The following is a 27236-nucleotide window of genomic DNA, read 5'->3' as shown; positions in this document are numbered from 1 at the left end:
GTTAGGGGAAACCACTAAAATGTTGGCATATTCTGTATAAACACATGCTTTCAGATTAATTGCCATCAAGTACCTCACAGGTATATAGAGGACAATATTATTACATACAATAATAACATAATATATAGTGGATAATTGATAAAGTGAATGTTAACTATCCCCTCAGTGACATTTGGAATCATCTTCATTGCATTGCTAAGGAACAGGGCAATTTTCATAGCCCAGTGAAGTTATGAGCCTAATGAGACACTTGGACTAACTCTACAATTCTTAAAATGTACAGAGTATAGTCACATCATATAAAATATATGCAGAGCTTGCTATAACAAATGGACTGTATACCAAAAGGACTTCTTCTTTGGAGAGGAACTGTGCTGTTCGGTTCAAAATCCCTTATAGTTTGAAAAATTAAGACTCTTTTACTGTGTAAGAAAAGTATAGTTTCTGTGTGACTGCCCCCTCAAAACTGCTTAGGGAGGCCCAAGAAGATTGATTCTGTACCTTCTTCTAGATGTCTCCTTTTCCTACAAGGTCAGACAGACACAGACCGGACACAGAAAAGACTCCTATGGGTCAATTTACAATCATAAAATATCATATCTGCCTAATGAATTTCACAACATCTTTCAAGAGATATTTTAGCAACTAATCTAGATTACAAACATCATTCTTGTTGTGCTCTATTAATGTATGGCCAGTTTTGTTTTCCTTACCGAGTTTCATTACTCTAGATTTACCTAATCAGAATGGCTCCTGACTTTTTAATTAAAATTTATGACATTTTCCTTACTGAAAATGTAGTTTACATTCAATTTCTTACCAGTTCCCCATTGAGTCGAAGAGCTTCTGCAAGTTCCAGATATATGGACACCCATTCATCGGTTGTTATACTGGTACCAAAGATTCTTTTACTTTCACCTTTCTTCATATAAGGTAAATTGATAATCATTTTTAAAATTTTTATGGCTTCTGGATAATCTCCTACTTTATTCAGTGCTCTGGCCTTGATGAAGTGATACAGTGGATAATCACGAACCTGAAAAAAGTAGTAAGTGTATGCTGTATGTTCATGACAAAAATTCAGTTACTTTGCAACCAGAGCCTGATCCTGCAATGATTACTTATGCAAGTACTCAAAAGTCTATTCTCAATTGCTGGTTGTCGAGAAACCATTACTGTGGAATTGTCAAGTGCACTGAAACAACTTTGACTTGGAACGCTAAATAGATGTCCTTCTGATATAGATAAATTGCTCTCAACTCAAGAATGTTCACTCAAAAATAAAACTAAGAAAATATCTCAAGATCATAAATGTTGTAACCCTGTCTGTTAAGAAGGCATCTGTTACTACAGATAGGGAGAATAAAAGTGACCAATCTCAGGACATTAGACCACACCCTTTACTGTAGCTCCTCCCATACATTTGATATGGTGATAAGGAGACAGCCATGAAAGATCATTGACTGGGGAGTACCGACTCTTCTGAAAGCACTAACATACAAAAGTGAACAAATGGCGTATGGTGGTGTATGCCACTGCTGAAGCTGGTATCAGTATATCTGCATTTCTCACTTCTGTGGAGTGTAAGTTAGTTAAGGATATTTCCTAAGAGGAAAATGTTTAGTACAACATATAAGGGATTAACTCACACAGTGTATTGTATATTGTGAACAAATACTTCCAGTAAAAAGATTTTTTGAAGTCAGTACTAGCTCTTACCTGAAAATTATGGCTGACCCCCAACTCCAATGAATGAGAACACTCTCTGAAATTTCCTTGAGACAGATAGATCTGGGCCATTAGAAGATGGACATCCGCTGATGTAGGGTCCAAATCTAGACAACGTTGCAGAGTACCCTGTGCATTTTCCAACTCACCTGAAAAACAACTGACCATTTTCTTTTGTTTTTGACCTGCTTTTCTTATAAACTGTCTTAAATAAGCAACATGAATATACCGCAAATGTAATGTCTGATATGTGTCATGATGCTGTCAGTATCTCAGTATGTCAGTATGAGAAAAGAGCCAGAGCCTTTAACCTATGAAGCATATAATTCCTCTTTAAGAATGAGAGCATAACATAAATAAAACATGATGTACAGAGCATGTACAAAGTGCCAGTTTGTCAAATATATTCTACAGCTGGGTGGTATTCTTTACAGTCTTACATGTAGTTCTTACTGACTTTGCAGATCTGATGAAAACTCATTTGCTCTGCTTGGATCTCTGGCAGTTAAAGGAGCATCAATCAGAGAAGCCCTGCTGTGTGACGCAGGGAAATAGCATTCTGACTCCTGGAGTAAGAATCACCAGAATATTACTGTACTTCTCTCCCAGCAGCCAAGAACGGGAGAGACGACAAAGGAGAGAAGAAACAACCTTCTGTTTTTTCCCCAAATGAGAAGACTGGAAATACGATGTTTAATGAGTAGGAGAGAACCACAAAATAGTTCTGGTATGATATCTTGGCATTGTTATGACTTTTGCCTCATGCTTTTACATTATTATTTTTACTTCAAAACATTCATCACTGTAGTGTCTTGGCATCAATTTAGAAATGATAATAAATCCCTTGAGAGGGGAACTCTCTAACTATTGCCTATACAAATATACTATACCCATACTTTGGAGGAATATATGAGTATGTTGAGTCTCAGTGACAACATATAGGTGCAAAATCTCATTTCAGTTTACAGTGTGAAATAAAGATGTCCCACCGTGATTATATGGTGGTGTCACAACTTGGACTTCAACAATGAAGTAGCTCTCCAGTTCTTCTGTTCTCCAGTACTGCTTTGGAATAATTTTAAATAAAGGGGCATTTTTCCAGATAATTTAATTAAAGGATGGTGTAGTTCCAGCCAGGCTAGTAATGGCTCCCAAAGAGACCCACCTCATTCAGTGCAGACACTCAATGGCACAAATGTCTTATATAGCCGTTGGCAGTCATTTACATTTTTTGCTCTTTCATTACAATCTCTGGAGACTGGATCTGTGCCCATAAGGCCAAGGGAATATTTAGTTGGAAATGAAACAGGAGTAGTATTTTCATCAGATCCTAGCATTTTTTTCCACTTTTGAGAAATAGTGATAATGGCTGGTTTAATCCCAATAATTAATATATTCCTAATGATCATATTTTCTTCTCTCTCAGTTTCATTATCAGAGACCAACTAATGACAAATTTCTAAATATTTTACTACTCCTACCCTTGAAAACTGCCACTTGCATAAGCCAGTGTCAAAATCCACCTATGTTTCAAATTTTGTGGTTTAATGTAATTTCATTGGACAAACTGAGGGACACAAAGAAGCATAATACATCAAAAGGTACTAAGAGACAAGGTGGGCAAGGTAATATCTTTTATTGAACCAAATTCTGTTGGTGGGATTGTCCCAGACCTGAAGAAGAAGTCTGTAAGCTCTAAAGCTTGTCTCTCTCACCAACAGAAGCTGGGTCAATAAAAGATATTACCTCACCCATCTTTTCTCTCTAATGTCCTAGGACCAACATGGATACAACAACACTGCATACATCAAGAGGTACTAACTCAGTTTAACCCAAATTTTCAGAATGTGTTCTAGCAGTCAATGAGTCTTAAGCTTAATAATTTCTTAGCATGTAAATTTTTATTTTTATTTGGATTTAACAACATGGTCTTGTCTTACCTGATAAATATTTAACTTGTGCCATTAGATAAAGAGGCTCCAGCATACCAGGAGAAGCTTTAACCACTGGATTCAAAATTACAGCTGCTTGTTTAAGAAAAGGAGATACAATTTGACCGGGTGACCTAGGCTATGAAAAATTAAGAATTAGACTGGCCTTACTACATATTTTCCAGAAGTGTAATATACAGATTACCATTTCAAAAGAAAATATATTGGTGTCTAGTCTCTCCTCCATTTCTACATATATCGCCTCATAAGAGCAATGAAAGTTATGGGCATGTATTCTGCAGAAATTAAACATCTAGATTTCTAAATTACAATATCAAAGTTGAATATAAACAGATAATAAATCAATACTAAATATTTAATCTAAAATAATTCCCACCTGTTTGGGACAGAAGACTAAATATTCCTTCACGATTTCAATCAGGAACATGGGGTTTAGTTTTTCATAGTATTCCATGCTCAGAGGAAGGCCATGCAAAGCAGAAAAATGAAGTTCTGCAGCTTCATTCAGAAGGGCAGTTGCAACTGGTTCATTCTTGTTTTTCTTTGAAGCAATAACTGCCTGAAGATAAACTAAAACCTGTGAAAAGGAAAATTCCCATATTTTACTATATTAGGACAAATGCTGTCTTTAGATAAGTGCACATAACTCCAGTGGATTTCAGGGCAAACACAGAGTGATCATCTGAAGGTAGTTTTAGGCTACTTATATCCGTTCACATCAAATTGTGTGTTTTATTTTGGGAACTATCCTATCCCTTGTCTAAATGTTTGACCTTTAGGGCTTTGTATAATCATTTACATCCACGCAAATAAGTAACAAATGAGTGTAAAACCCTACTAAATCATAAGAGAAGCATGTGCTTTAAGTGCTTTGCTAGACTGGGGGTAAAGTACTCAGCATCTTGCATGACTGAACCACAGATGGTGTTGCATCTTAGAAGCATTCAGAAACTACAGCTAGAGCAGAATGTGGTCCACTTGTTAAGAAGCATCCCCCAATGGGTGCACATTACATGTGTGTTCCAGGGTCTGCACATCCGTTTCCAGATGAACACTGACATTGATTTTGACCTATAAATTCCTAAATGGCAGGGACTATCTGCTTAAAAGACTGTCTCTTTCCCCATGTGATACAAAAGCAATTGCAATCATAGCTGCAGCTAACAACCCTGACTAAATGAAAGGAGGCTGGCAGTAGTGTTTTCTGTGCAGGATCCTTGATTCTGGAACATTTTTCTCACCTTGATCATCTAGAGCCCAGATTTGGTAGCCTTCAGAACATCCTTCAAGACTTAGCAAGACTTCAAGACTGCTTTTCCCAAGGAGGACGAATTGTGTGGGGGAATGGAGTTGAGAAAGTTTTTAGACAGTCTAGTTCTGAAGATTGATTTAATATATTTTCTTAATGTTTGTGGGACAGATTCTGTCAGTCCATGAAGTTAATCTGGATTTACACCAGCATAACTGCACAGAATTTTAAAGGTGTTCAATGTGCCTGGAACATGTGTAGAAATGAAGAACAAAAATAAAGAAAAACAATTGTATTTCTATATCTAACCGCAGATTTTCCAATGGACTGCTGAACTTCCTTTAAGAATTCCAGCTGGTGCTCTGCTTCATCCAGCTTCCCTTCCAGCACCTGGCACCAAATAATACCTGTAATACAACAACATGTCAAGTGCTTAGAAATACATAAAAAGGACATTTAACCACAACAACAAAAAAGGTACACAAGCATCCTGTGTACATGAGATTGGATTCTTTGGACCAGCAATGTTCATTGGGCTGTTCGTGCACCCTGCGTATCCATGAGCCCTTCATTCAAGGGCATAAAGGGCAGCGAAGCCCCAACTTCCACTCAGTTCCTTCACCAATACAGAATCCCAAGTTTAAAGAGCTCTGCATTAGCAAGAAGGGCAGGTTATGGGATCCATGTGGACAAAACATCTTGAAGAACCACAGTTACTCTAAGGTATTTTTTCATACAGATCTCATTCTGATTGGCACCGTAGCAGACATTTAGTGGATCCTTCCACCAGAGTAGTGGTGATAGGATATTCTCAGTATGACTACTTGCAGATTCACGCCATCTGTTTGGCTGATAGACTAACTTTAGTCATCGCTGGAGTGGACAGAGACATAACACGGCGGTGTCATGTCTGTACAAGAGGTCACATGACCCAGAAGTCTGAGAGAGACTTTCACTGATGTCCTTGGCTGAATCTTAAGATCTAATATCAGACGACTCGTGGTGTCAAACCACTCTGGAGGGAGACAAACCCTTGCTGACTTTGAATCAAGAAGCAACTCTATAAACTGGTGACAGTGATTGGTGCCAGGACACAGTCTTAGAGCAGTACTCTTTCCTACCATGGGCAGGAGGAGCAACTGACTGACCCAAGGGGATCTGTGTGACCATGTCAGTAGACTTTGTTGAGGTGCTAGGTGTCTTCGAGTCCAAGGAAACTCAGGATCCAGGACCACTGGCTAAATAGAGTTTTGAAGCAACAGGAGCTTCTTTTCACAAAGGGGTCTCAGAACCAGGCACACCTTTTATTTAGCACTTTAACAAAAATAATTTCAATCAGACGTCTCCAGCCTGTTAGGTGACATTTGAAAAAAATCTACAGAGCAAATATTTTTCAGGGACGTGTCCCTCTCTAAGGCCAGAAACACACTTAACATACCCATCATTTAAGGGGATAGCTGCCACACAGGCTAGAAGGATTTTAAAATCTGGAGACTTAGGCACCATCCCTGTGATGGAAGCTAAGTATAGTACCAAGGTAACGTGAGGAAACTAAAATTCCTCCCAACTTTGTTAAAAGAGCCAATGGCCTAACTAGGTACTAATAACTATAAGAACTAACACTAACGGTCAGAAGAATGAGAAAGATACAGCTACAGGGTAAATAGGACACAAAGGAAGTTCCATCTTGCTGCCACAGGTTGTAAGAAGGAACTGAGTGGCAGATGGTCCCTTTCCATCCTTTATGCCCTTGCGTGAGGGGTTGAGGACATGTAGGGCACAAGTGTAGACTTACAGGCCACTGCTGTACAAATCTGATCTGATGTGCATGGGGCATATGCACACCTATAGTACAGTCCGTGTGGGCAAATACTAAAAAAGTTCTTTCTAAATTGATAAAAAAAATGTTAAATTGATCTGTGCTCCACATTATTATCCAAACTGAACAATCACCAAAACACTTTTGCATGTTCTTAACTTTAGGCATGTGCTTGAATCTTAGCTTCAGTGGAATTTTAAAATGTGTTTAAAGTAGGGCTGTCAAGCGATTAAAAAATTAATCACGATGAATAGTGCGATTAATCACACGATTAATTATACAATGCCATTTATTTAAATATTTTGGATATTTTCTAGATTTTCAAATATATTGATTTCAATTACAACACAGAATACAAAGTGTACACTGCTCACTTAATATTTATTTTTGATTACAAGTATTTGCACTGTAAAAAACCAAAAGAAATCGTATTTTGCAATTCACCTAATACAGGTACTGTAGTACAATCTCTATCATGAAAGTTGAACCTACAAAAGTAGAATTATATACAAAATAAACTGCATTCAAAAATAAAACAATGTAAATTTTTAGAGCCTGCAAGTCCACTCAGTCCTACTTCTTGTACAGCCAATCACTCAAACAAACAAGTTTGTTTACATTTGCAGGAGATAATGCTGCCCGCTTCTTGTTTACAGTGTCACCTGAAAGTGAGAACAGGCGTTCTCATGGCACTGTCATAGCTGACATCGCAAGATATTTACGTGCCATATGCACTAAAAATTCATAAGTCCCTTCATGCTTCAACCACCACTCCAGGGCACATGCTTCCATGCTGATGATGGGTTCTACTTGAGAACAATCCAAAGCAGTGTGGACCATGTTCATTTTCATTATCTGAGTCAGATGCCACCACCAGAAGGTTGATTTTTTTTTTTTGGTGGTTCGGATTCTGTAGTTTCCGCACCGGAGTGTGGAGTATGCTCCAGACCCCCTCCTGATCAGATTTTGGAAGGCACTTGAGATTCTTAAATCTTGGGTCAAGTGCTGTAGTTATCTTTAGAAATCTCACATTGGTACCTTTTTTGCGTTTTGTCAAATCTGCAGTGAAAGTGTTCTTAAAATGAACCACATGTGCTGGGTCATCATCCAAGATTGCTACAACATGAAATATATGGCAGAACGCACGTAAAACAGAGCAGGGGACATACAATTCTCCCCCAAGGAGTTCAGACACAAATTTAATTAATTTTTTTTTTTTTAAAACGAGTGTCATCAGCATGTCCTCTGGAATGGTGGCCAAAGCACAAAGGGACAAATGAATATTTAGCATATCTGGCACGTAAATACCTTGCAATGTCGGCTACAAAAGTAGGAGCACTGTCAGCAGATCGAGAGAAGTGATTATTCCCCTCTATTCGGCACTGATGAGACCACATCTGGAGTATTGCGTCCAGTTTTGGGCCCCCCCACTACAGAAAGTATGTGGACAAATTGGAGAGAGTCCAGCGGAGGGCAAGGAAAATGATTAGGGGGCTGGAGCACATGAATTATGAGGAGAAGCTGAGGGAATTGGGCTTATTTAATCTGCAGAAGAGAAAAATGAGGGAGGATTTGACAGCAGCCTTCAATTACCTGAAGGGGGGTTCCAAAGAGGATGGAGCTAAGCTGCTCTCAGTGGTGGCAGGTAACAGAACAAGGAGCAGTGGTCTCAAGTTGCAGTGTGGGAGGTCTAGGTTGGATATTAGGAAAAACTATTTTACTAGGAGCGTGGTGAAGCACTGGAATAGGTTACCTACGCAGGTAGTGGAATCTCCATCCTTAGAGGTTTTTAAGGTCAGGATTGACAAAGCCCCAGTTGGGATGATTTAGTTGGCGTTGGTCCTGCTTTGAACAGGGGGTTGGACTAGATGACCTCCTGAGGTCTCTTCCAACCCTAATCTTCTATGATTCTAAGAAGAGGATAGCATTATCTCCTGTAAATGTAAAAAAACTTGTTTGTCTTAGCAATTGGCTGAATGAGGAGGACTGAGTGGACTTGTAGGCTCTGAAGTTTTACATTGTTTTGTTTTCGTACACTTTTTATGTCAGTTACAACACAGAATACAATTTATATGAAAATGTAGAAAAGCATCCAAAATATTTAATAAATTTCAATTGATATTCTATTTTTTAACAGTGCGATTAAAACTACGATTAATTTTTTTGAGTTAATCGCGTGAGTTAGCTGCAATTAATTAACAGCTCTAGTTTAAAGTTAAATAACTGTTTAAGTGCTTTGCTGAACTGGGGCCTATCTTGCAAGGTACTAAGTGTTATGTGCCCTCAACTGACGTTGATTTCAGTGATAAAGGAGCTATTACTACATTGCAAGATTGGGCCCTAGGCATGCTTTTCTTTTTGAGATTTGCAGCACTTACAAGACTGCAGCTCTAACAAAAGAGCATTATAAGTCAGACCGCTAGCTCCGCCCGTTATTAAGGCTGTCCAACCCTTCCCAATTTAAGACTCTTGTTTTCAGTTGCTTATAACTTTGCCAAATTTAACTATTTGGGCTGAAATTTTCCACTCTGGGTGTTTACTTCAAGTTGAATTTTTTCAAAATTTAAATGTCAACAATTTTTAAGAGCAAAACTAGGAAAAATATGCTGTTTTCTCAATGTTAAAAAAACATAGCAACCTTTTCTTTGAGAAGCTCTTGCTTGTGCTTTGGAACAGGGACTTGAAATCGGCAAGGGGCAGGTCTTTGTGTCTGGGATGTGTCTTTTGCTGTTCCCGTTAAAATCTGCCCAATTTTGGTTAAATTATAAGCCTTTGAAAAATTGTAGTTCGCACCTGTGCAGTAGTGACTTACTAGAACTTTGCAGCTAAATTCCCAAAGATTCCATCTGCACTGGGCATGTGTGACATACCAGGGTACAATCCAGACTAATGAGTATCTGTACCACCCCTGCCCGGTAACCTGGGGTGCCCTTCACAATGCCTTGCTGCTGTAGCCTCCAACCTGGACTGCTCACAAACAGCCTCCAGCATGTAAGTCACTCCCAGCTCTGTGTGTGTGTGTGTGTGTGTGTGTGTACACGCTGCAGCCAGCCAGCCACCCCTTGGCTCTTACCAGCCTTGGTTATGCTGCAGAGTGACCCAACACACTCCCAGACCTTTCCCCAGAAATGTACATTCTGTACGGCCCAGCCCTCTCCTGGACAGTACAAATATGTCACATCCATTATTCCTTTAAAGGAATAATATGCACACAACTTGTTACCTCAAAAGGAGTTACCCAGACACTTCAACTTGAACACACTGTATTATATCTACAAGTTTATTAACTACAGAGATATAGATTTTAAGTGAGTACATGTAATGAGGTAGAAAGTTTAGAAATGGTTACATGAAAAATAAAGATAAAACACTTACTGGTGCCTAACTTAACCAACTATATTAGATTCAAAGCAAAGTTTTCTCACCACATGTTTTAACAGCAGTCTTACGACCAAACTCTTTAGGTCAGCAACCCTCCCCCAAAGTCCAAAGGCTGCTTCTTTTGTCTCTTCATGTACAGTGAATGCAAAGGGGAGGGAGAGAGAGGAATGTTTTGGGGTGTTTGCCCCGAATTTTATAGTTTCAGTCCCCCTTTTGAGAGGGACTGGATACTGCATGGAAACATTGCTGGGGAACTTGGGGACAAGAAAGTGCAAGGCAAGATTTTAGACTGGCATAGTCTTGAAGAGTTTGCTTGCAAGGCAGACAAGCTGGTGAGTCAGGAGGCCGATACACAGCTTAGCAGCCGCATAGCTCTTACTTGCTGAGGCACTGGGGTAACACGTCTGGGTGCCTTGAGGAAGATGCCACAAGGACAAAACCAGAAAAGCTCTCAGGTTAAGGTAAAGCTGTTCAGGAGTATGGAAGGTAGTGCCCAGATGCAGGAATGCATGAGCGACAATGGCACCAACAGAGTTGGAACTGAAAAGGTTGCACTTAGAAATGCAGAAGCTGCAGATACTGTACAGCTACCAGGAGGAGATGGAGAAACACTGTGAGAAGCATAATAAACAGAGACTTCATGAGGAGATTCAGTGGATGTGAACACAAGCTGTGATTGAAGTGATGAGTAAAGGCCTTCATAGCCTGTAAGTTCATAGAACTCCTGCACATTTGAAAACTTTATTGCAGTTAGTAGATAGGGATGACTTGTTTTCAGATTTTTCTGGTGTGGATGACATTAGTATCTATGCAAACATACAAAAGACCTTATGGGCTTGTAATATCAAATTTTCCCCTTTGGTAGAAGAATCCCCCACCTGCCCTTTTTGGGGCAGTTATAAATCCCTTTTGCACCACTGAAGCAGTGCAAAAGGGACTTAGCCCAGCCCAAGGATCTGGCCCACATACTCCATATATATGAGTGTATGTAAAAATACAAATGTTAATGCAAAAAAAGAAAACCAAGAACATTGATCAAACCCAGTTGCATTCAGATATTATATTTGTTAATAAAAAAAAAAACTGAAGTAGCTGGTGTCTTGAAATATTATTATTGTTTCCAATAGCATCCACAATGTGCTAACACTTTCCAAACATAAAGGAAGGCAAATTCTCTGTCCCAAAGAGCTTAAAATTATCAGAGTCCTCTTAAAAATACCAAACCAACCCTACCTGTTAGAGCATCTACACTGCTTTCATCCAGCTCCATGGCTCTTCTATACCACACAGAAGCATCTTTCCACTTCCCCTGAAGAATCAGTTGATATCCCAGCTCATTAGCAAAACATGCATCTGAAGACTTTAATTTTGTATACGAGCGTTCAATAAATCCATATATTAGCTTCAAGATTTGCTGATTTTTCCCACACTGAAAGTAACAAAATTCACATGGACTACTGAACAATGTACAGAATATAAAGAAACAGTTTCACAAGAAATTCCAATTCAGTCAAGATAAAATAGAGGGAAAATAAGTACTTAAATATAACAAATCTACAAAATAGTTAACAATAAAATAGGCCCACTGGCTTGAAATACCAAGTGGCAAATGGAATATTTGGAGTGAAATCACGGCTCTACTGAAGTCAATGTGGTTGGGACTTCATTTCTGAGGAATATCCAATGGGTGGCCAAACATATTATGTATTATTCATAGAGCTTGTCTCCAATATTAAGGGTGAACCCACTTCACCTATAACAAAGCCAGAATCATTGAGTTCTAGGTCTGGGTAGAAGTTGTCAAGGAAAAACGCTGGTTCCTCTGTTATGTGCAATTATTTCCTGTGAAATTGTCTGAATATGTGACTGACATATTCTAGATAATAGCTATGCCAGATAACACTGTGCTAACTAATGAATCTCGGTCTTCTGCTTGCAACATTTCTTCAAAGTTATCCCTGCAAACTTCTTAGCATTGTAGATTTTATGAACTCTGCAGAAAAGTCAGACCTTTAAGTTTGTAAGTTCTCTGGGGGAAAGGACTGTCATTTTCTCTATATTTAGACAGTGCCCAGCACAATGTGACTACAACCTGATTGAGGTTTCCAGACACTACAGCAATGTAAATGTTTAACAAACATAATAATGGACAGGTTCTAAAATCCATAGGCCAGATACTGTCACAATTACTCCTGTTGAGCTGTTGAGTACTACCTTTGTCTGTGAGTATGCACCACTGAGGCAAAAAGGACTATTTGTGGAGTAAGGTTCTAACCAATGTGAGTTAGAGTGGCATGATAATGCCCATATCAAGTAATTCTAATATTAACCATATAATGTTCCCCAAAGCACTCAAAGAAAGTAGCTCTTACCGAGTGCAGATGAATAAAACAAACTAATTTAATAGACAGAGACATTTGGAGGTGATTTTTTTAAAAAAAGCTAAGACTTTTGCCAAAGTGAAAACCTACATTTTCAAAACTCTCATCTCTCTCAGATGTTTTGAGCAATTGCACCAAAACTTTACAGGAAAAAAAAAAAAAGTACTTTCATCAGATGTCACAAAGGACATTTAAGCTGGAAAGGATTTTTTCTTTTTCTTTTTTGGAGACTGAATCAGAGAGGTCCAGAATAGACCTATAATGGAAAACTAGTTACAACTGCAACTATGTAGTTGCTTCCACAGATGCATAATTACTATCAGTTTTTAAACAAATATGCTTACCAATCTACTGACCACAAGGATTTTTCGAAGATGTAAGTCTGCATTTTGAGGTTCCTTAGTCTCCAAAGAATGAATAAAATCTCTAAGTTGAAATGATGCCTGCAGAAAAAAAATTTAATGAACTAATGAATTTATTTCAAAATTAGAGACAATAATTCAGATAATACTACCATTCTTTACACAAGAGTCCTCTGAATGTTACACAGGGTAAAATTCATGACCACCAAATGAAGTCTGCGTAGACTGATTTTGTGTAGGGGACTGTGTTGGGATGGAGTATAGAATCCATCATCAAGTCAGCAGGCAAGATACAGGACTCAGTGGCTGCTACTCAAGCCCATGGGCTTCATAATCATGAACCCACTGACCTCTCCTCTGTCTCTTCATCAGCCTTCTCCAACCCCTACTCCACAAAAGCCTACATCAGCTATGTCACAGGACAATGTTGTGAACTCTCCCTGTACTTCTGTTCTACAGCGGAATTACGAATGTTCTGTTGCAGTCTTCCATCACCATTGTGCTGCTGGATGAATTTTATTCTAACTGCAGAAATCACTTGGCCAAGTAAATTAGCATTGTGATTTACAGAGTACATTTATAACAGTTTAGGATACTAACAATAAACTGGCTCACATGCCTTCCCACCAACTACATTTCATCTTATTGCTCTTAAAAATCACAGAACTACTTGAGCTAAAAAGCACCTCTAGAAGGCCATCTAATCCATCCCTTGCACTTCAGAAACCTGGAAGGAGTCTAAAGATGGGATTGACACAGGTCAGCTTTGAAGACTTCATTCCAGCATCAAGTGTGAATGAAAGTATAATACTGATATTGGAAATATAAGGATATGCTCCTACAGTGACAGAGGATGGTTTGGGATTCATGGAGTATTGGGGTGTCTTCTAGAATTAGAACCTCTTCATACCACTTCTCTTGAAAAAATACCATGAGGTCTTTAAGGATCACAAAAAAAAATCAAGGCCTCAACTTTATACTTCAAATACTTGTAAATATAGAATATACTCACAGCATTCAAGTTTCCAGTTCTTGAAAGCTCATTTACAATACTAGCTTGAAGTCCATCTATATTGGTCCCATCTTTACTCAGGATTCTTAAACAATAATTATTATATGTATTATATGTAAGTTGCAAGTTTTACAAAACAAAACAGAATACAGTACATACAGTTATTTTTAATAGATTCAGCTTGTTCTCTGATGTTGAAAGATAATCTAATCATTGAGTTAAAGCTTCATAAACGATACATTTCTAATTGTGGTAAATAGAAAATAGGAAAAACTGTGGCCCTAGAGTACCGAAGGGTACATCTACACAGCAAAGAAAACCCCATGACAGTAAGTTTCAGAGCTCAGATCAAAAATTGACTTGGGCTCACACCATGGGGCTAAAAATAGCTGAATAGACATTCGGGCTCAGGCTGAAGCCCAGGCTCTCAGATCTGTTGAGAGGGGGGGGATCTCAGAGCCCATGGCTGCAGCCTGAGCGTGAATGTCTACATGGCTATTTTCAGTCCCATATCACAAGCCCTACAAGCCTAAGACAGTTGACCTGAGCTCTGAGACACTGCTGGATAGGCTTTTTTGCTATTATACATAATCTGAGAATTTACACTCTGATATAAATAACAAATGCTGTCCCAGGGACACACACTTCAGTTACCATGAAACTGTGCTTAATATCAGGAAAAATTAGTCTGGGACCTCATGGAAGAAAATTGCTTAAAATATTTTAAGTTGTTAAATGTATTTTGAGTAAATGAATTTGAAGAAGAAATATACTCTTACTTTACAAATATATGTGTTACAACTTTATAGAGGCATGTAATAGAATTTAGAAAGGAAATCACATATCTTAGTCTGTACTGGGTTTGTTTGGTTTTTATTATCCCCTACCTTAGTGCAGTTTCTAAAGTTTGCTCCCAGTCTTGCTGAGCTAAAAATAGCCTCATCTTGAGGATATATGCTGGTATGAAACCAGAAAAATTGACTATTATTTGGTTAACTACTTCCAGAGCACCTGAATAGTTCTGTTGCATCATGAAATATCTTGCCTATGGAGGAAAAAAAAAGAAAAACAAACAAACAAACAATCTCATTGATTCAGAAAAGTGGCAGATTGTACTAATATGCTAAAGGAATATCATTAAATTGGTAGCTAATTACCATCTGCTTCATTACTTGAACCAGCAAAAGATCCAGATCACTTATCACTGGAGCCAACAAGAAGGGGGATTAAATTCAGGGCCTCCAAGCCCTCCCCACACAGTCATCACAAGACTCACCAGTAACCATTTTAGAGAACTGCATACCAGCATCTTCCATTCTCTACCCACTTTCATGGCCAGGACTAGCAAGGGAGGAGCTGGAAGTTAATGGGAGTTAGGCACTGAACCTGCTTAGGCACTTTTGAAAATCTCACAAGGCACCGATCTGCATTTTAGGTGCCTAAATCACTTTGAAAACAGGTTGTATATTTCTGGAAAGCAACCTAGGGGTCAACAATGCTATGTGTGGGCACAGGAAAAGGAAGTTGTCTTGTGTCCTCTCTGTCAAAAATGAAGTCCAATGACAATGAGTGAAGTAAGAAGGAAAGTATAAAATAGAGTTAAACCCCCCCCCAAGAATTAACAATCATACCTTTCCCATCATCCCAAATATATCGGTGGTGTCTTGTATCCCTTCGTCAAGGTATTTGATAGATTTCTTAACAGCATGCTGTTTGTCAGATGTACAGTACACCCATCCTTTAAGCACAAGACCCTGTGAAGGTAAAAAAAAAAAAATCCATATATTTTAAGTTACACGATAGGCAAATCATAATATGCAGTGAAAAGTCCTAATTTCTTGTCTCAAGTACATTTATTTTTGTTTAAATATTTAAATGCATAAAAATAATAAAAAGATACCTCTCACAATCTCTAACCACCTTTGAAAATTATTTTAAGCCACAAGAGGTATAACATCAGAAAGCAGAAAGACTCAAACATTCTCAAAGTCAGTATTCTGGCAAATATTTGAATTAGCCATTGCACACAATCTTGGTTAGAAGGGTCATCCTCCACTGGCAATATATATGGATAAAACCAGAACACACTCCCCGCCCCCCCGCAATTGTTGTCTTACCATTTAATTAGGAGTCAAAACTATCAAATTCTCCGTATGCAACACATCAACAGACGGATGAGAATTTTCAGAAAAAAACCTCAACTATTATATTTATTGAGAAATTTGGCTGGATTTGTCATCCACCTGTTGTTGTGTATCCATCAAAACTTCAATATATAAATATCCACACCCTGTGGCATGTGTTAACATGCGACAGATGTGACCAGCTTGTCTAATTTTTTGCATGTTCAATATTGCTTCTGTGGCCAGTCTGCTTTCTTCTGTGATGAAATCCATGGGAGGGAATTCAAGAGAAGGAAAAATCTTGAGTCTTCCCTGGCTGAATTCCTCCAAAAAAAATTTCATCAAAGTATAGGGTTTGCCTCTCTATAGCACAGGCTGTTGGGCCTTCCCAGAAATTGCACACAGTCCAAGGTAATCTGCATGAAGGCTGTGTAATTATGGACAGAATCTGTGCCCAGTTACATCGATTAACTCCACTGATGTCAGTGGAGCGACCTCACATTTACAATAGAAGATGGCCCATCATGGCATACTTGTGTGATAGTTGTCCTACTCCACAGCACTGCGATGAAACAATTTGCTTCATTCATTTCAAGTCAGTAGCATCACACACACACACACACACTAGTGTTTTGATCATCTGTGTACTGTGAAAATTGTTTCATCAGTTTTTACAACAAACAATATATTTGCACACAGTAGTAATGTTTTTGTTCAAAGTGTACACAAATGTATTTGTACACAGTGAGTAAAGCCAGTGCCATTTTTCATGGTGGAAACTCAGCATGTAGTTATTTTCCTTTGCAAAAAAATATTGCTTTGGATTGAGGTGGAGACATCCACTTCAAACTGTTCTAAAAACAGCATCAAACAGCTCTCACCTCAGCTTGTGTATGAGACAAGATATTTACATCTAGGTAAATCTAAGTTTAGGGATAGTAGACTATGTTTTGCCGGTTTATTTTTTACCATCTAATTAAAACTGTGATTACATTTAATTTTAAAGATTAAGAACTTCAGCCAGACATTTGTCTTATGGGTGAAAAACCTTTATATACATTACCTCTCTAGATCCATTAGACATTTTCAGCATTCTGTCAATGTATTCATTTGCTTTATCATTTTTACCCATCAGCCACAGAAACATTCCTGCATAATATAATGCATTAATTCCTGCGGTCTTCCGGGTTTCCTTTAATTTGTTTTCCAGCTCCAAAACAGCATCACGATCTGAAAGCAAATATCCCAACCAAAAATGTTTAAAACATATATAGAACTTATATAATGCCAAAATATAGTATTTGGTAGCCAAATGAACCAAAGGCCCCAATCCTGCAAACACTTATACACGTGGATAACTTTTCACATGGGTAGTTCCATTGAACTCAAAGCTAATCATGCAAGTAAGGGTTTGCAGAATCAGGGCAAAAAATAGCAGGCTGTTTTCCTTTTAGAACTGGTATATTTTAACTGGAGTTATTTTTTTGCATACAGACAAATTGAAAAAAGTAGCACACCATTCTCTATTACTGTAGGCTCTATTCTCCCCTCAACATGTGTGAGATTTGGGCCCAATCCTGGAGGTACTGAGCACAGTACACTCCCATCCCATTCACTTTAACATGAATAGAAGGTGCTCAATATCTTGCAATATCTTTCTGCAAATAACTCCAATTAGATTTAATATTAGCTCCCTGCCTTTCTCTCCCTGGTATTATGAAATAATCTTGCACACTGCTTGGGAGATACCAAATACAATAAAACAGATTAATGACTCCTGGAACTGTCCAAACAATTAGTGAAATCATTTTATAATCTAAGCCTATTTGCCTTCTCTTGGCTTTCTCATGCCGCTCTATTTTCTCCTCTTATCTTTCTATAAACAGTCCTCTTTCCCTCTCCATATTTTCTTTCTTTCCCTACTCCTTTCCTTCTAGTTGTTCCATCTACTTTGTGTTCTTGTTCTTTAACAATTATATAAATATGTTAACAATTAACAACAAATAGTGCTCTGAATGATGTACTAACATTGTGGAATGCTCCCACTCATTTTTGTGTTTGATGTTAACAGTAACAGAATAGAACCTTGCTAATGTGTACTAATGACTGGGCTACCTATTGTGGATTACAGAATTTTACAAATGAGCAAATAAGAGAGTAATCAATTTTAATAACATCAAGGCTACTGCATAATAAAATAAAATTTACCCATTTATTTTAATTTGTGTAGTTTAATTCTTCATAGTACAATATCATTTCCCCACTGATATCATTGCTGATTCACTCCATTCCTCACTCTCCTCCACTCTTGCATCTTTTGTCCCCCTCTCCCATTGAAAGGTCCACCTTGCCAGCCCCCAACCCTGGCTCACCCCCAAAAACCACTTCCTACACTCCTGCTTCCCTGCTGTGGAGAGTCTCTGGCAAAAATGCAGTGACCAGGCCCACTTCCTCCATTACAGCTTTGTTCTCTCCTTTTTCAGTTCTACCATCTTCCAGGCTAATCAACTCTACTTCACTGAATCTCACACCTGCAATCCCAGCTGCCATTTCACAACCTTTAACTCACTCCTCAAACCTTTCCCTCTTCCTAATTCCACTTCTCCCTCTGCACGGGCCGATTTCTTTTAAGGGAAAACTGACAAAATATGCCTCTCCCCTTGGCTTGCCTTTCTTTCCCGTATTGCCCCCTACAACTCTCTCCTCCTTCTCCCTGGTCACAGATTCAGAAGTTTCTCATCTGCTCTCTTCCTATAACCCCACCACTTACCCCAGTGGCCCCATCTCCTGACCTCCCTTGCACACATTCTCATACCCTACATCTCAACCAAGGGTCTGCAAGACCTTTCAGGGGGGCCACAGGCCCGCCGTCTGAAACCCGGTGTCCCAAGCCCTGGCACCCGGCCCTCTCCGAAGCCTGCAGTGGCGCAGTGAAGAGCTGAAGCCAGCAGCGGTGCAGGGCAGAAGCTGGGACCCTCTGTGTCCCCCCGGTCTGAAGCTGGGAGTGGCGTGGGGCTGAAGCTGGGAGCACCAGTGCCCTCCCCCAAGGCTGAAGATGGGAGTAGCAGGGTAGCCCCAGTGCCCCCCACCCCATCAGAAGCTGGCCACGGTGCAGGACAAAAGTCAGGAGCCCTGGCACCCCCCCCAACTGAAGCTGGGATCACCCCATCACGCCCCTCAGGGTGCACCCCCAGGATGAAGCCAGCAGCAGCGCATGGCTGAAGCCCTGAGCCCTAGCGCTTCCGCGGGCAGAAGCCCTGAGCCCATGGGCAGGGTGTTGCCCCCCCAAGCTGCAGTGTTTTACCCAGAGTGGGGTAGTCCCGGGGGCAGCTCCAGCTTCTCCTCTCCCTCCTCATCTCCCCCAGTTCCCCTCTGGCCAGGTTGTAGGTGAGAAGCCAGAGCTAGGCAGTGTGGAGCAGCTGCTCCTCTGGCTGGTGGTGCCATGGAGTGGACAGCTGTGGCATTCCCACGTTTGCTGCTGGTGCCCAGGATTGCGGCTGCTCCTCAGCTCCCACCCCTCTTTGACTACTCATGCAGCCAGTAAGAGTTGCCTGGGCGGGGGGACCCGGCTTCAGGGCTGCAGAGCCCTTGGAGAGCAGCCACTGCATAGGGAGCCCTCCCAGCACAGAGCTTCTATCTACCCTCTCCCTGCACCCTGAGCTACCCCCTACTGACACAGAGCTAACCCTCTCCCTGCACCCTGAATGGTTTTCAAACTTTTTGAACTGAGTCCACCCTCTGAGTTATATTTTTTCGTTGTGTCCCCGCTGGGTGGCCTGCTGAGGTGAGTCAGGGAGTGGAGGGGTCACTCCCTCCCTGGACCACATTGTGTAGAGCTGGCCCAAGCCCCGCCGGCCCTTGCCCCCTCAAAATAAAAGTCAAACTACACCTATGAAGGACTGCCCCTGCCGGCCTGGAGCCCCAAGTCCTCCCCGCCCCCACTGAGCCCTGGAGGGCTCACCCTTTTTATAGCATGTTGAGGGGAGCCTCCAAAAGAAAAAGATTAAGAACCCCTGCCCTACACTACCCTTCTCCTTAATCTCCCTCACTGTCCTCTGGCTTCTTCCCCACACAAGACAAACATGCTTAGTCAATCTCATTTTAAAAGAGTCACTCTTGACCCTACTTGCCTCTCCATTACTGTCTCATCTCCTTTTCACCTCTCAGTTAACTGAACACACTCTTTACAACAGCTGTCCAGAGTTGCATCTAAGAGCGTCTCCAATAGAGCTTCCACCCCTTGCACTCAACTGAAACCACTCTTGCCAAAAATCGCTAATGTCTTTCTCTTAGCCAAATCTTAGAACCAGTACTCTAGCCTCATGTTCCTTGACCTGTCAGCTGCCTTTGATGCCGTTGATTCTGTACTTCATAAAATCTTGTCCTCCCTCAGCTTTCATGACTCCATCCTCTCCTGGTTGTCTCCTACTTCACAGCTTGTTCTTTGGAGGACATCCCCCACCTTTCAGCTTTCCTGGGGGCATTCCACAAATTCTGTTCTTTGTCCCATCCTTCTCTCTGTCTACATCTTTTCTTTGGGTAATCTCATCTGCGAACACACATTCAACTACCATCTCTATGCAGACTATTCAAAGATCTACCTCTCTACTCCAGACCTGTCTGCTTCCATCCAAATAAAAATCTCAGCGTGTCTCTCTAACATCTCCTTGTGGATGTCTAGCCATCAGCTCAACATAGCTAAAACAGAGCTCTTAATCTCCCCCTGGAAGCCCTCTTCACTACGTTCTATCTTGATCACTGGGGACAATACCACGATTCTACCTGTCACTCAAGCCCATAACCTGGATGTCATCTTCCATTTGGACCTCTCTCTAGGTCCTCAAGTCCAAGCGATGTCAAAATATTGATGATTCTTTCTGCATAGCATGGCCCTTCCTATCCATCCACGCAGCTACAACTCTTATCCAGGCTCTCATCATCTCACGTCTCAATTACTACAGCACCTTTTTCTCTGGCCTTGACAAATGCAGTCTTACCCACTGATATACATTCAGAAGGTTGATGCAAAGATCTTTATCCCGTTGATTTGACCACGTCTCCCCTCTCTTTGCATCCCATCACTGGCCTCCTCTTCTCTATCATATCAACATAAAATAATCAGTCTTCATTTTCAAGGCCCTCCATGACCTATTCCCCACCCTACCTATCATCTCTCATTCAGTATCGAAAGGGCAACTCCCGCCTTCAGTCAGCCTCAATCACCCATTTGCTACACTTTCAAACAAATACCTTTGTGCTTTCTCCCACGCTATTGCTCATACTTGGGGGAAGCTCCCCATAAACATCTACAAAGCTAACTCATTCAAACCCCTCCTCTCCTTTCCTGTGAGACCTATAAAAACTTGACAGTGGTTAGGTTGCTGGTGTGCTAAGACCACTGCCCATGATGCTGACCAATATTGTCTCATTGTTTCTTTGAACTCCCCTGTCTGTCTGTCCATCTGTTGTTTCTTGTCTTATATTTAGATAGTAAACTCTTAGGGGTAGGGACTGTATTTTGTTCTGTGTTTGTACAGCACCTAGCACAATGGGGTCTTGGTCCATGACTGGGACTCCCAGGCATGCAATAATGCAAATAATCAATATTAAAATATTCAGCAATGTGCTTTATAAAGTAACATAGCTATAGTAATAATAGCTATAGTAATATGAGGTCACCTTACTGCGTTCTGCTATGAAATCTCTGCTGAGATGTCAGATGAAAATTATGATTTGGAGGATAATTATTAGTTTTGCATATTAATAAACTGCGAATTAGTGAGGTTCTACTATAAGATTGATACAGCACTTTTTATCCCCAAGGATCCCAATGTGCTTTATTAACTACATTCATATGGCAATTATATAGCCTATTTCTAAGGTCAGAGGTCAGCTACTAGTCAGATAATGAGTGCACAATATGCTGCACAGAAGCTGGGATGTGTGTGTGGAGAGAAGGGAGGGATTATTCTGGCAAATGAAACCAAGGCAACCACCCACTCTTGCAAAGGTACCGTGGGACTGGTAATGTCCACAAGAGCAGACAGAATATAGGTTTTAAGATTTCATCCGAAAGATCCACACCTCAAAAACTGCAAGTACTCACCTAATTTGCAAGGGTGAAAGGTATAGTCAAACTAGGCAGGATTTAATGTAGGGAACTTCTAGGTGTTTCTTGGAGAGTCTAATTATTTCCAGCCTAATGCTTAAACAACCAGATCACCATGAACTCAGAAGACTGAAAGATGTGTTGTCAATAGTAAAATAAGATGTGTTGTTCACAATAAGATAGCTAATTCAAGGCAAGTAACTGGTCAAGGCATACCATAGGAGGTTTGTCTAGGGCAGGGGTGGGCAAACTATGGCCCGGGAGCCGAATCCAGCCCTTCAGACGTTTTAATCTGGCCCTTGAACTCCCTCCAGGGAGCAGGATCTGGGGCTCGCCCCGCTCTGGTGCTCCAGCCAGAGAGCAGGGTTGGGGGCTTGCCCCGCTCCGCGCGTTCTGTGGCTCCATGCAGCTCCCGGAAGCAGCAACATGTCCCCCTCTGGCTCCTACATGTAGGGGCAGCCAGGGGGCTCTACATGCTGCCCATGCCTCAAGTGCCACCCCTACAACTCCCAGTGGCCGGGAACCATGGCCAATCGGAGCTGCAGGGGTGGCACCTGCAAACGGGCCTGCCTGCACCTCCACGTAGGAGCCAGAGACGGGACATGACACTGCTTCTGGGAGCTGCTTGAGGTAAGTGCCGCCGGGAGCCTGCACCCTTGACCCCCTCCCTGGGCCCCAACCCCCTACCCCAGCCCTGATCCCCCTTCTTGCCCTCCGAACCCCTCGGTCCCAGTCCGGAGCACCCTCCTGCACCTCCAACCCCTCATCCCCATCCCCAGCCAGAGCCCTCACACACACACACACACCCCAACCCCCTGTCCCAGCCCAGAGCCCCTTCCCGCACCCTGAACTCATTTCTGGCCCCACCCCAGAGCCCACACTCTCAGCCAGAGACCTCACCACCTCCTGCACCCCAACCCCCTGTTTCGTGAGCATTCATGGCCTTCCCATAAAATTTCCATACCTGGATATGGTCCTCGGGCCAAAACTTTTGCCCACTCCTGATCTAGGGTATATCTCGGCTAGCTACATCATGGTAAAACTACTGTTTGCCTTGTCTTCATGCGGATTTTATAATGAGATAGTTATCTCAAAAGACACACCTTGTTCGGTTGTGAAATCCCCAAGTTCTCCAATACCTAGCACATATATAACGCTTTACAAGTTCAAAGTGCTGTAAAAACTAACTAATTAATTCTCAAAACAGCCTGTCAGGCAGATAATGAGTGGCTGGGGACAGGTTGCCCTTGTCAGTAAGTTTAGCAATTAATGCAGCAATATTTCTTTTTGGTGCTATTCCATTTAACAATCAGTTAGAATCCTTTTAATAGACATCAGTTAGAGCGCATATATTTCCATAAAAATACTCTCAGGCTACTTTCCCCCTCTGGTCCTCATTTGACCTAAATATGTGAATGCAGCACAAGACCACTGATTTGGTCAACTTTCTGATTTTTGTAAGTTTGTGATGAATGACATTTAACAGATAAGAAAAACTCACCAACATTTTCACATATTTTGTGTGCATAAATGAGTGCTAAAAGGCAGCATAATGAAACATCAGAGTGGCATTTCCTGGCATTCTCGAGCTGTAAGATAGCATCTTGTATTTGACCTGAAAAGACAATGCAGATAGCAGATTCACTAATTTTCACATTTTAATGATCACTCAAAGAATTCGCTGTATACCCAGCTCAAAGACTCAGGCTAACTGAGCAGTACATTTCAATTACATGTCCTTGGCACTGGAGCTACCCCGTTTATATCTGTATATTTAGTATGTATACTAGCTTTGGGAACATTGGAACACTGAGGAATATGGTACTATGGAGATATATTTTGTGATCCAGGTTCAGGTGTCTCATTACTAGCCTGATTTGCTGTTTACTCCTGGGGGAATTCTGCGCCACTGTGCAATGCAGAATTTGCAGAAATTAACATTGTATGCACCAAATTTCCTTTCCCCTACAGAAACGGGCTGCAGTGCTGCTAGCTGCCATTATGGGCCACTGGACCTGGCAGAGCTTAGCTTACACATACTATAGAAGACACTGCTGGGGGGAGGGAAAAGCAGCTAGATGGTTTGTGGCAGCTGCAGTTCCCAGCATGCCCAGAGGGAAGGTGAGAGCAGCTCACAGGAAACTTTGTGAAAGCCTGGGACCCAGCCTGAAGCTGTTTCTCTGGGTAGGAAGGGGGATGGGTGTCTGGGCAAGAGATGGCAGGGGCTCGCACCTGGGCTCTTGGGGAGAAGGGGTGTGGGTATCTAGGTCGGGGAGACCCCATGGTTGGGCGCTGGGGAGGATATGTTTAATACTGATTGGGGATAGTATCTCTCTTTTCTATCTGCTCTTTATTATGTACCGTATGAAACAGTAGGAGCCATATGGACAAACTGGTATTCAAACCACGCATATATGAAACCACAGAGCCTTGTTCAGCCATAAGGCTGAAGTAGCAACTGCAGACTGACTGCCTTGGGAGGAGATGTTCTCTCTCCTTACCCCACTGACATGCCCAGCCCAGTGACACCAGCTTGGGACTGTGCTGGAAACAGAATTTGAGATTTAGGGATTGTCTGCACAGGAAGGCAATATAAGGCAATGTGTGAATTTACGCCACTACAGTTATACTTCTATAACTCCCTGTGTGGACACTCTTATTCCGGTATAAATAGTACCTTTTTCTAGTTTACTTTATCACTTTGGAAGTGGTTTAAGCTAAACCCAGTGGGCCATCTATCTCTTCCTGAACATATCTGTTATTGAAAAGTAAAAGTAAAAGGCAGAAGTAAAATAATCCGTTTTAAACAAGAGAATAAAAAACACAGGTGGAAAGTAAAGTAAATTCAATTGTTGCTTTTCCTTACCAATATAACAATCATCTCTTCTTTGTATTTACCTAAATGTAAGGTTCCATATGCCTTGAAAAACTGAAACACTGGATCATTGATGTATTTGTCCAATTCTAAATTTGCAAATTGCCTTACATGGTTGAAATATTTTTCTTGAGCATAATATATAATATAAGCCTGGAGGGAGGAAGAAAGCAGGAAAATTAATTTTTATTTAAGTAAGTGTACTCTTTTTAATTTGAAAAATATGTGAAATGAGGAAATTCTTTCACTAAAGAAAGGGAGTTGCTGCTGATTGAGGATCATATTATGATCCTTATTTCATAAACTGAAAACCAGATATTAAGATATCAGTATGACAGCAGAGAGATGGCTACAAAGGGCACAGAATATTTGTAAAAGTCATACTTTACATAATTCGTTAACACAAGAAACTCTAAATGCTAATCCAAAAAACACTTATTGCTCTGTGTTTTTTTCTTTCAGTTTGTGGGCTTAAAGCCTGATCTAGCTCTGCTGAAGTCAACATGAGTCCTTCCATCTACTTTAGTGGATGCTGGATCAGGCTCTCAGATTATAAACCTTCTCCAGGATGAGGATATATTTGAGTCTCCAGGCCCATTTAATCCCTGATGTTTCCGATCAGACTGACAAAAAAGGAGCCTAACAGTGTAAATGGGTTTTCATGACACCTGTCAATTGGAAGCCAGACAAAAACCACTGAATTTATTTCTACTGAAGTCATCAGTTTCCTCTGTTGACTAGCTAATCAGCTCTCAGTGTGTAAATGGAATTACTTATTAATTCTTCCACTCTACTCCACACTGATAAATCCACAACGGTAGTAGTGTGTCCAGTTCTGGGCATCACATTTCAGGAAAGATGTGGACAAATTGGAGAAAGTCCAGAGAAGAGCAACAAAAATGATTGAAGGTCTAGAAAACATGACCTATGAGGAGAGATGGAAAAAACTGGGTTTGTTTAATCTGGAGAAAAGACCAAGGGGGGTTTTGACAACAGTTTTCAACTATGTAAAAGGTTGTTACAAAGAGAAGGGTGCAAAATTGTTCTCCCTAACCTATGAGGATAGGACAAGAAGCAATGGGTTTGAATTGAAACAAGGGACCTTTAGGTGTGATATTAGGAAAATCTTCAAAAAAAAATGTCTGGGTAGTTAAGCCCTGGAACAAATTACCTAAGTAGGCTGTGGAATCTCCATCACTGGAAGCTTTTCCAAGAACAGGTTGGACACCTGCCAGGGATGGTCTGTTATTACATAGTCCTGCCTTGGTTGCAGGGGATTGGACTAGATGACCTGTTGATGTCCCTTCCAGCGCTACACTTCTATGTTTCTATGACTACATACACCGGGCTAAGCGGAGAAGAATCCGGCTGAAATGCACACTAGGAAGGGGTTTGGAAGAGAAGACAGCAGCATTTCGCCGGCAGGAACAGCGCCACTCTCTCCGGCCCTGGGGGCAGCGGGGTGGAAAGCCTGCAGCTGCGGGCTGGCAGGGGGAGAGAAGAGAAAGAAAAGGAGAGCCCCGCGGAAGCAGGATGGAGGAGTGGGGCGGGGCGGGGCGGGGCGGGACGCAGGGTTATGCCGGTTTAGAGGTGGGGGTGAGGAACGTGAATGTGAGGGGGAGTTTGCCAGGGAGGGGAGTCAAGGCCGGCGTGACACGGGTGCGGAGCACACACCACCAGGGCCGGGCCGGGCCGGGCCGGTCAGGTGAGGCGGGGGGAGGAAGAAGCTAGGATGGGGGAGGGAGGAAGAGCCCGGCGGGGGCGAGCCCCCGCCCGATGCCCCACGTACCACACCCGCCCCGTCACCGGGCTCAGCACCACCCGCGCCCCTGCCTGTCTCCCGTTCTCAGCCGCGCCTCGCTCGTGCCCCAGAGCAAGCGCTGCCTCCCCGGTTGCCGGCTCCCGGCCCACCTTCGGGCCCCCTCCCGTGTCCCCATCGCTCGCGGCCCAGTGCGCCCCCCGCCCCGTACCCCCTGCCTCGCCCGCGGCGCGGTCTGTACCATGGGCTGGGGGGCGCGCTCGGTCATGGCGGCGGCTCAGGCGCCTCACTGCCGGGGGCGGGGCCGCTCGGGCTCCTGGCTGGGGCAACCGCGGGGGGCGGCGGGGCGCATGAGACTAGTTGAACCTCAACGGCTCCAACGGACACCCGCCGCGTCCTGAGTTACAAGGAGCCCCGCCCCGTTACTAAGCGCGTCTCCTGTCACGTGACGAGCGCGTAGCCTATCAACTACCAGAGCATAGCCCC

General features: G+C 41.8%; 1 protein-coding gene across 3 annotated transcripts in view; it reads right to left on the bottom strand.

Annotated features, from left to right (window-relative positions):
• The window catches only part of TTC21A (tetratricopeptide repeat domain 21A), a 60359-nt gene extending 33217 nt beyond the window's left edge, over positions 1 to 27142 (bottom strand). For 2 of the 3 annotated variants that reach the window (XM_084620045.1, XM_084620047.1), the window contains exons 1-14: positions 26992 to 27142; positions 25015 to 25144; positions 23618 to 23731; positions 17071 to 17237; positions 15516 to 15638; positions 14772 to 14929; positions 13885 to 13969; positions 12855 to 12953; positions 11363 to 11558; positions 5239 to 5336; positions 4057 to 4257; positions 3669 to 3798; positions 1720 to 1877; positions 821 to 1036 (exon numbers count right to left, since the gene is read on the bottom strand). In XM_084620045.1, coding sequence (XP_084476171.1) covers positions 821 to 1036; positions 1720 to 1877; positions 3669 to 3798; positions 4057 to 4257; positions 5239 to 5336; positions 11363 to 11558; positions 12855 to 12953; positions 13885 to 13969; positions 14772 to 14929; positions 15516 to 15638; positions 17071 to 17237; positions 23618 to 23731; positions 25015 to 25144; positions 26992 to 27018 — 1902 coding nt within the window. In that variant the 5' untranslated portion in view covers positions 27019 to 27142. Of the gene's footprint in view, positions 1 to 820; positions 1037 to 1719; positions 1878 to 3668; positions 3799 to 4056; positions 4258 to 5238; positions 5337 to 11362; positions 11559 to 12854; positions 12954 to 13884; positions 13970 to 14771; positions 14930 to 15515; positions 15639 to 17070; positions 17238 to 23617; positions 23732 to 24982; positions 25145 to 26991 lie in introns of those variants that run through there. The other variant, XM_084620046.1, reaches the window with a different exon arrangement.
• Between the last annotated feature and the right edge of the window lie 94 nt (positions 27143 to 27236).

Source organism: Lepidochelys olivacea, assembly GCF_965140295.1.
Source record: "Lepidochelys olivacea isolate rLepOli2 genome assembly, chromosome: 2".
Taxonomy (NCBI): domain Eukaryota; kingdom Metazoa; phylum Chordata; order Testudines; family Cheloniidae; genus Lepidochelys; species Lepidochelys olivacea.
This window is presented reverse-complemented; position numbering and strand designations above follow the sequence as displayed.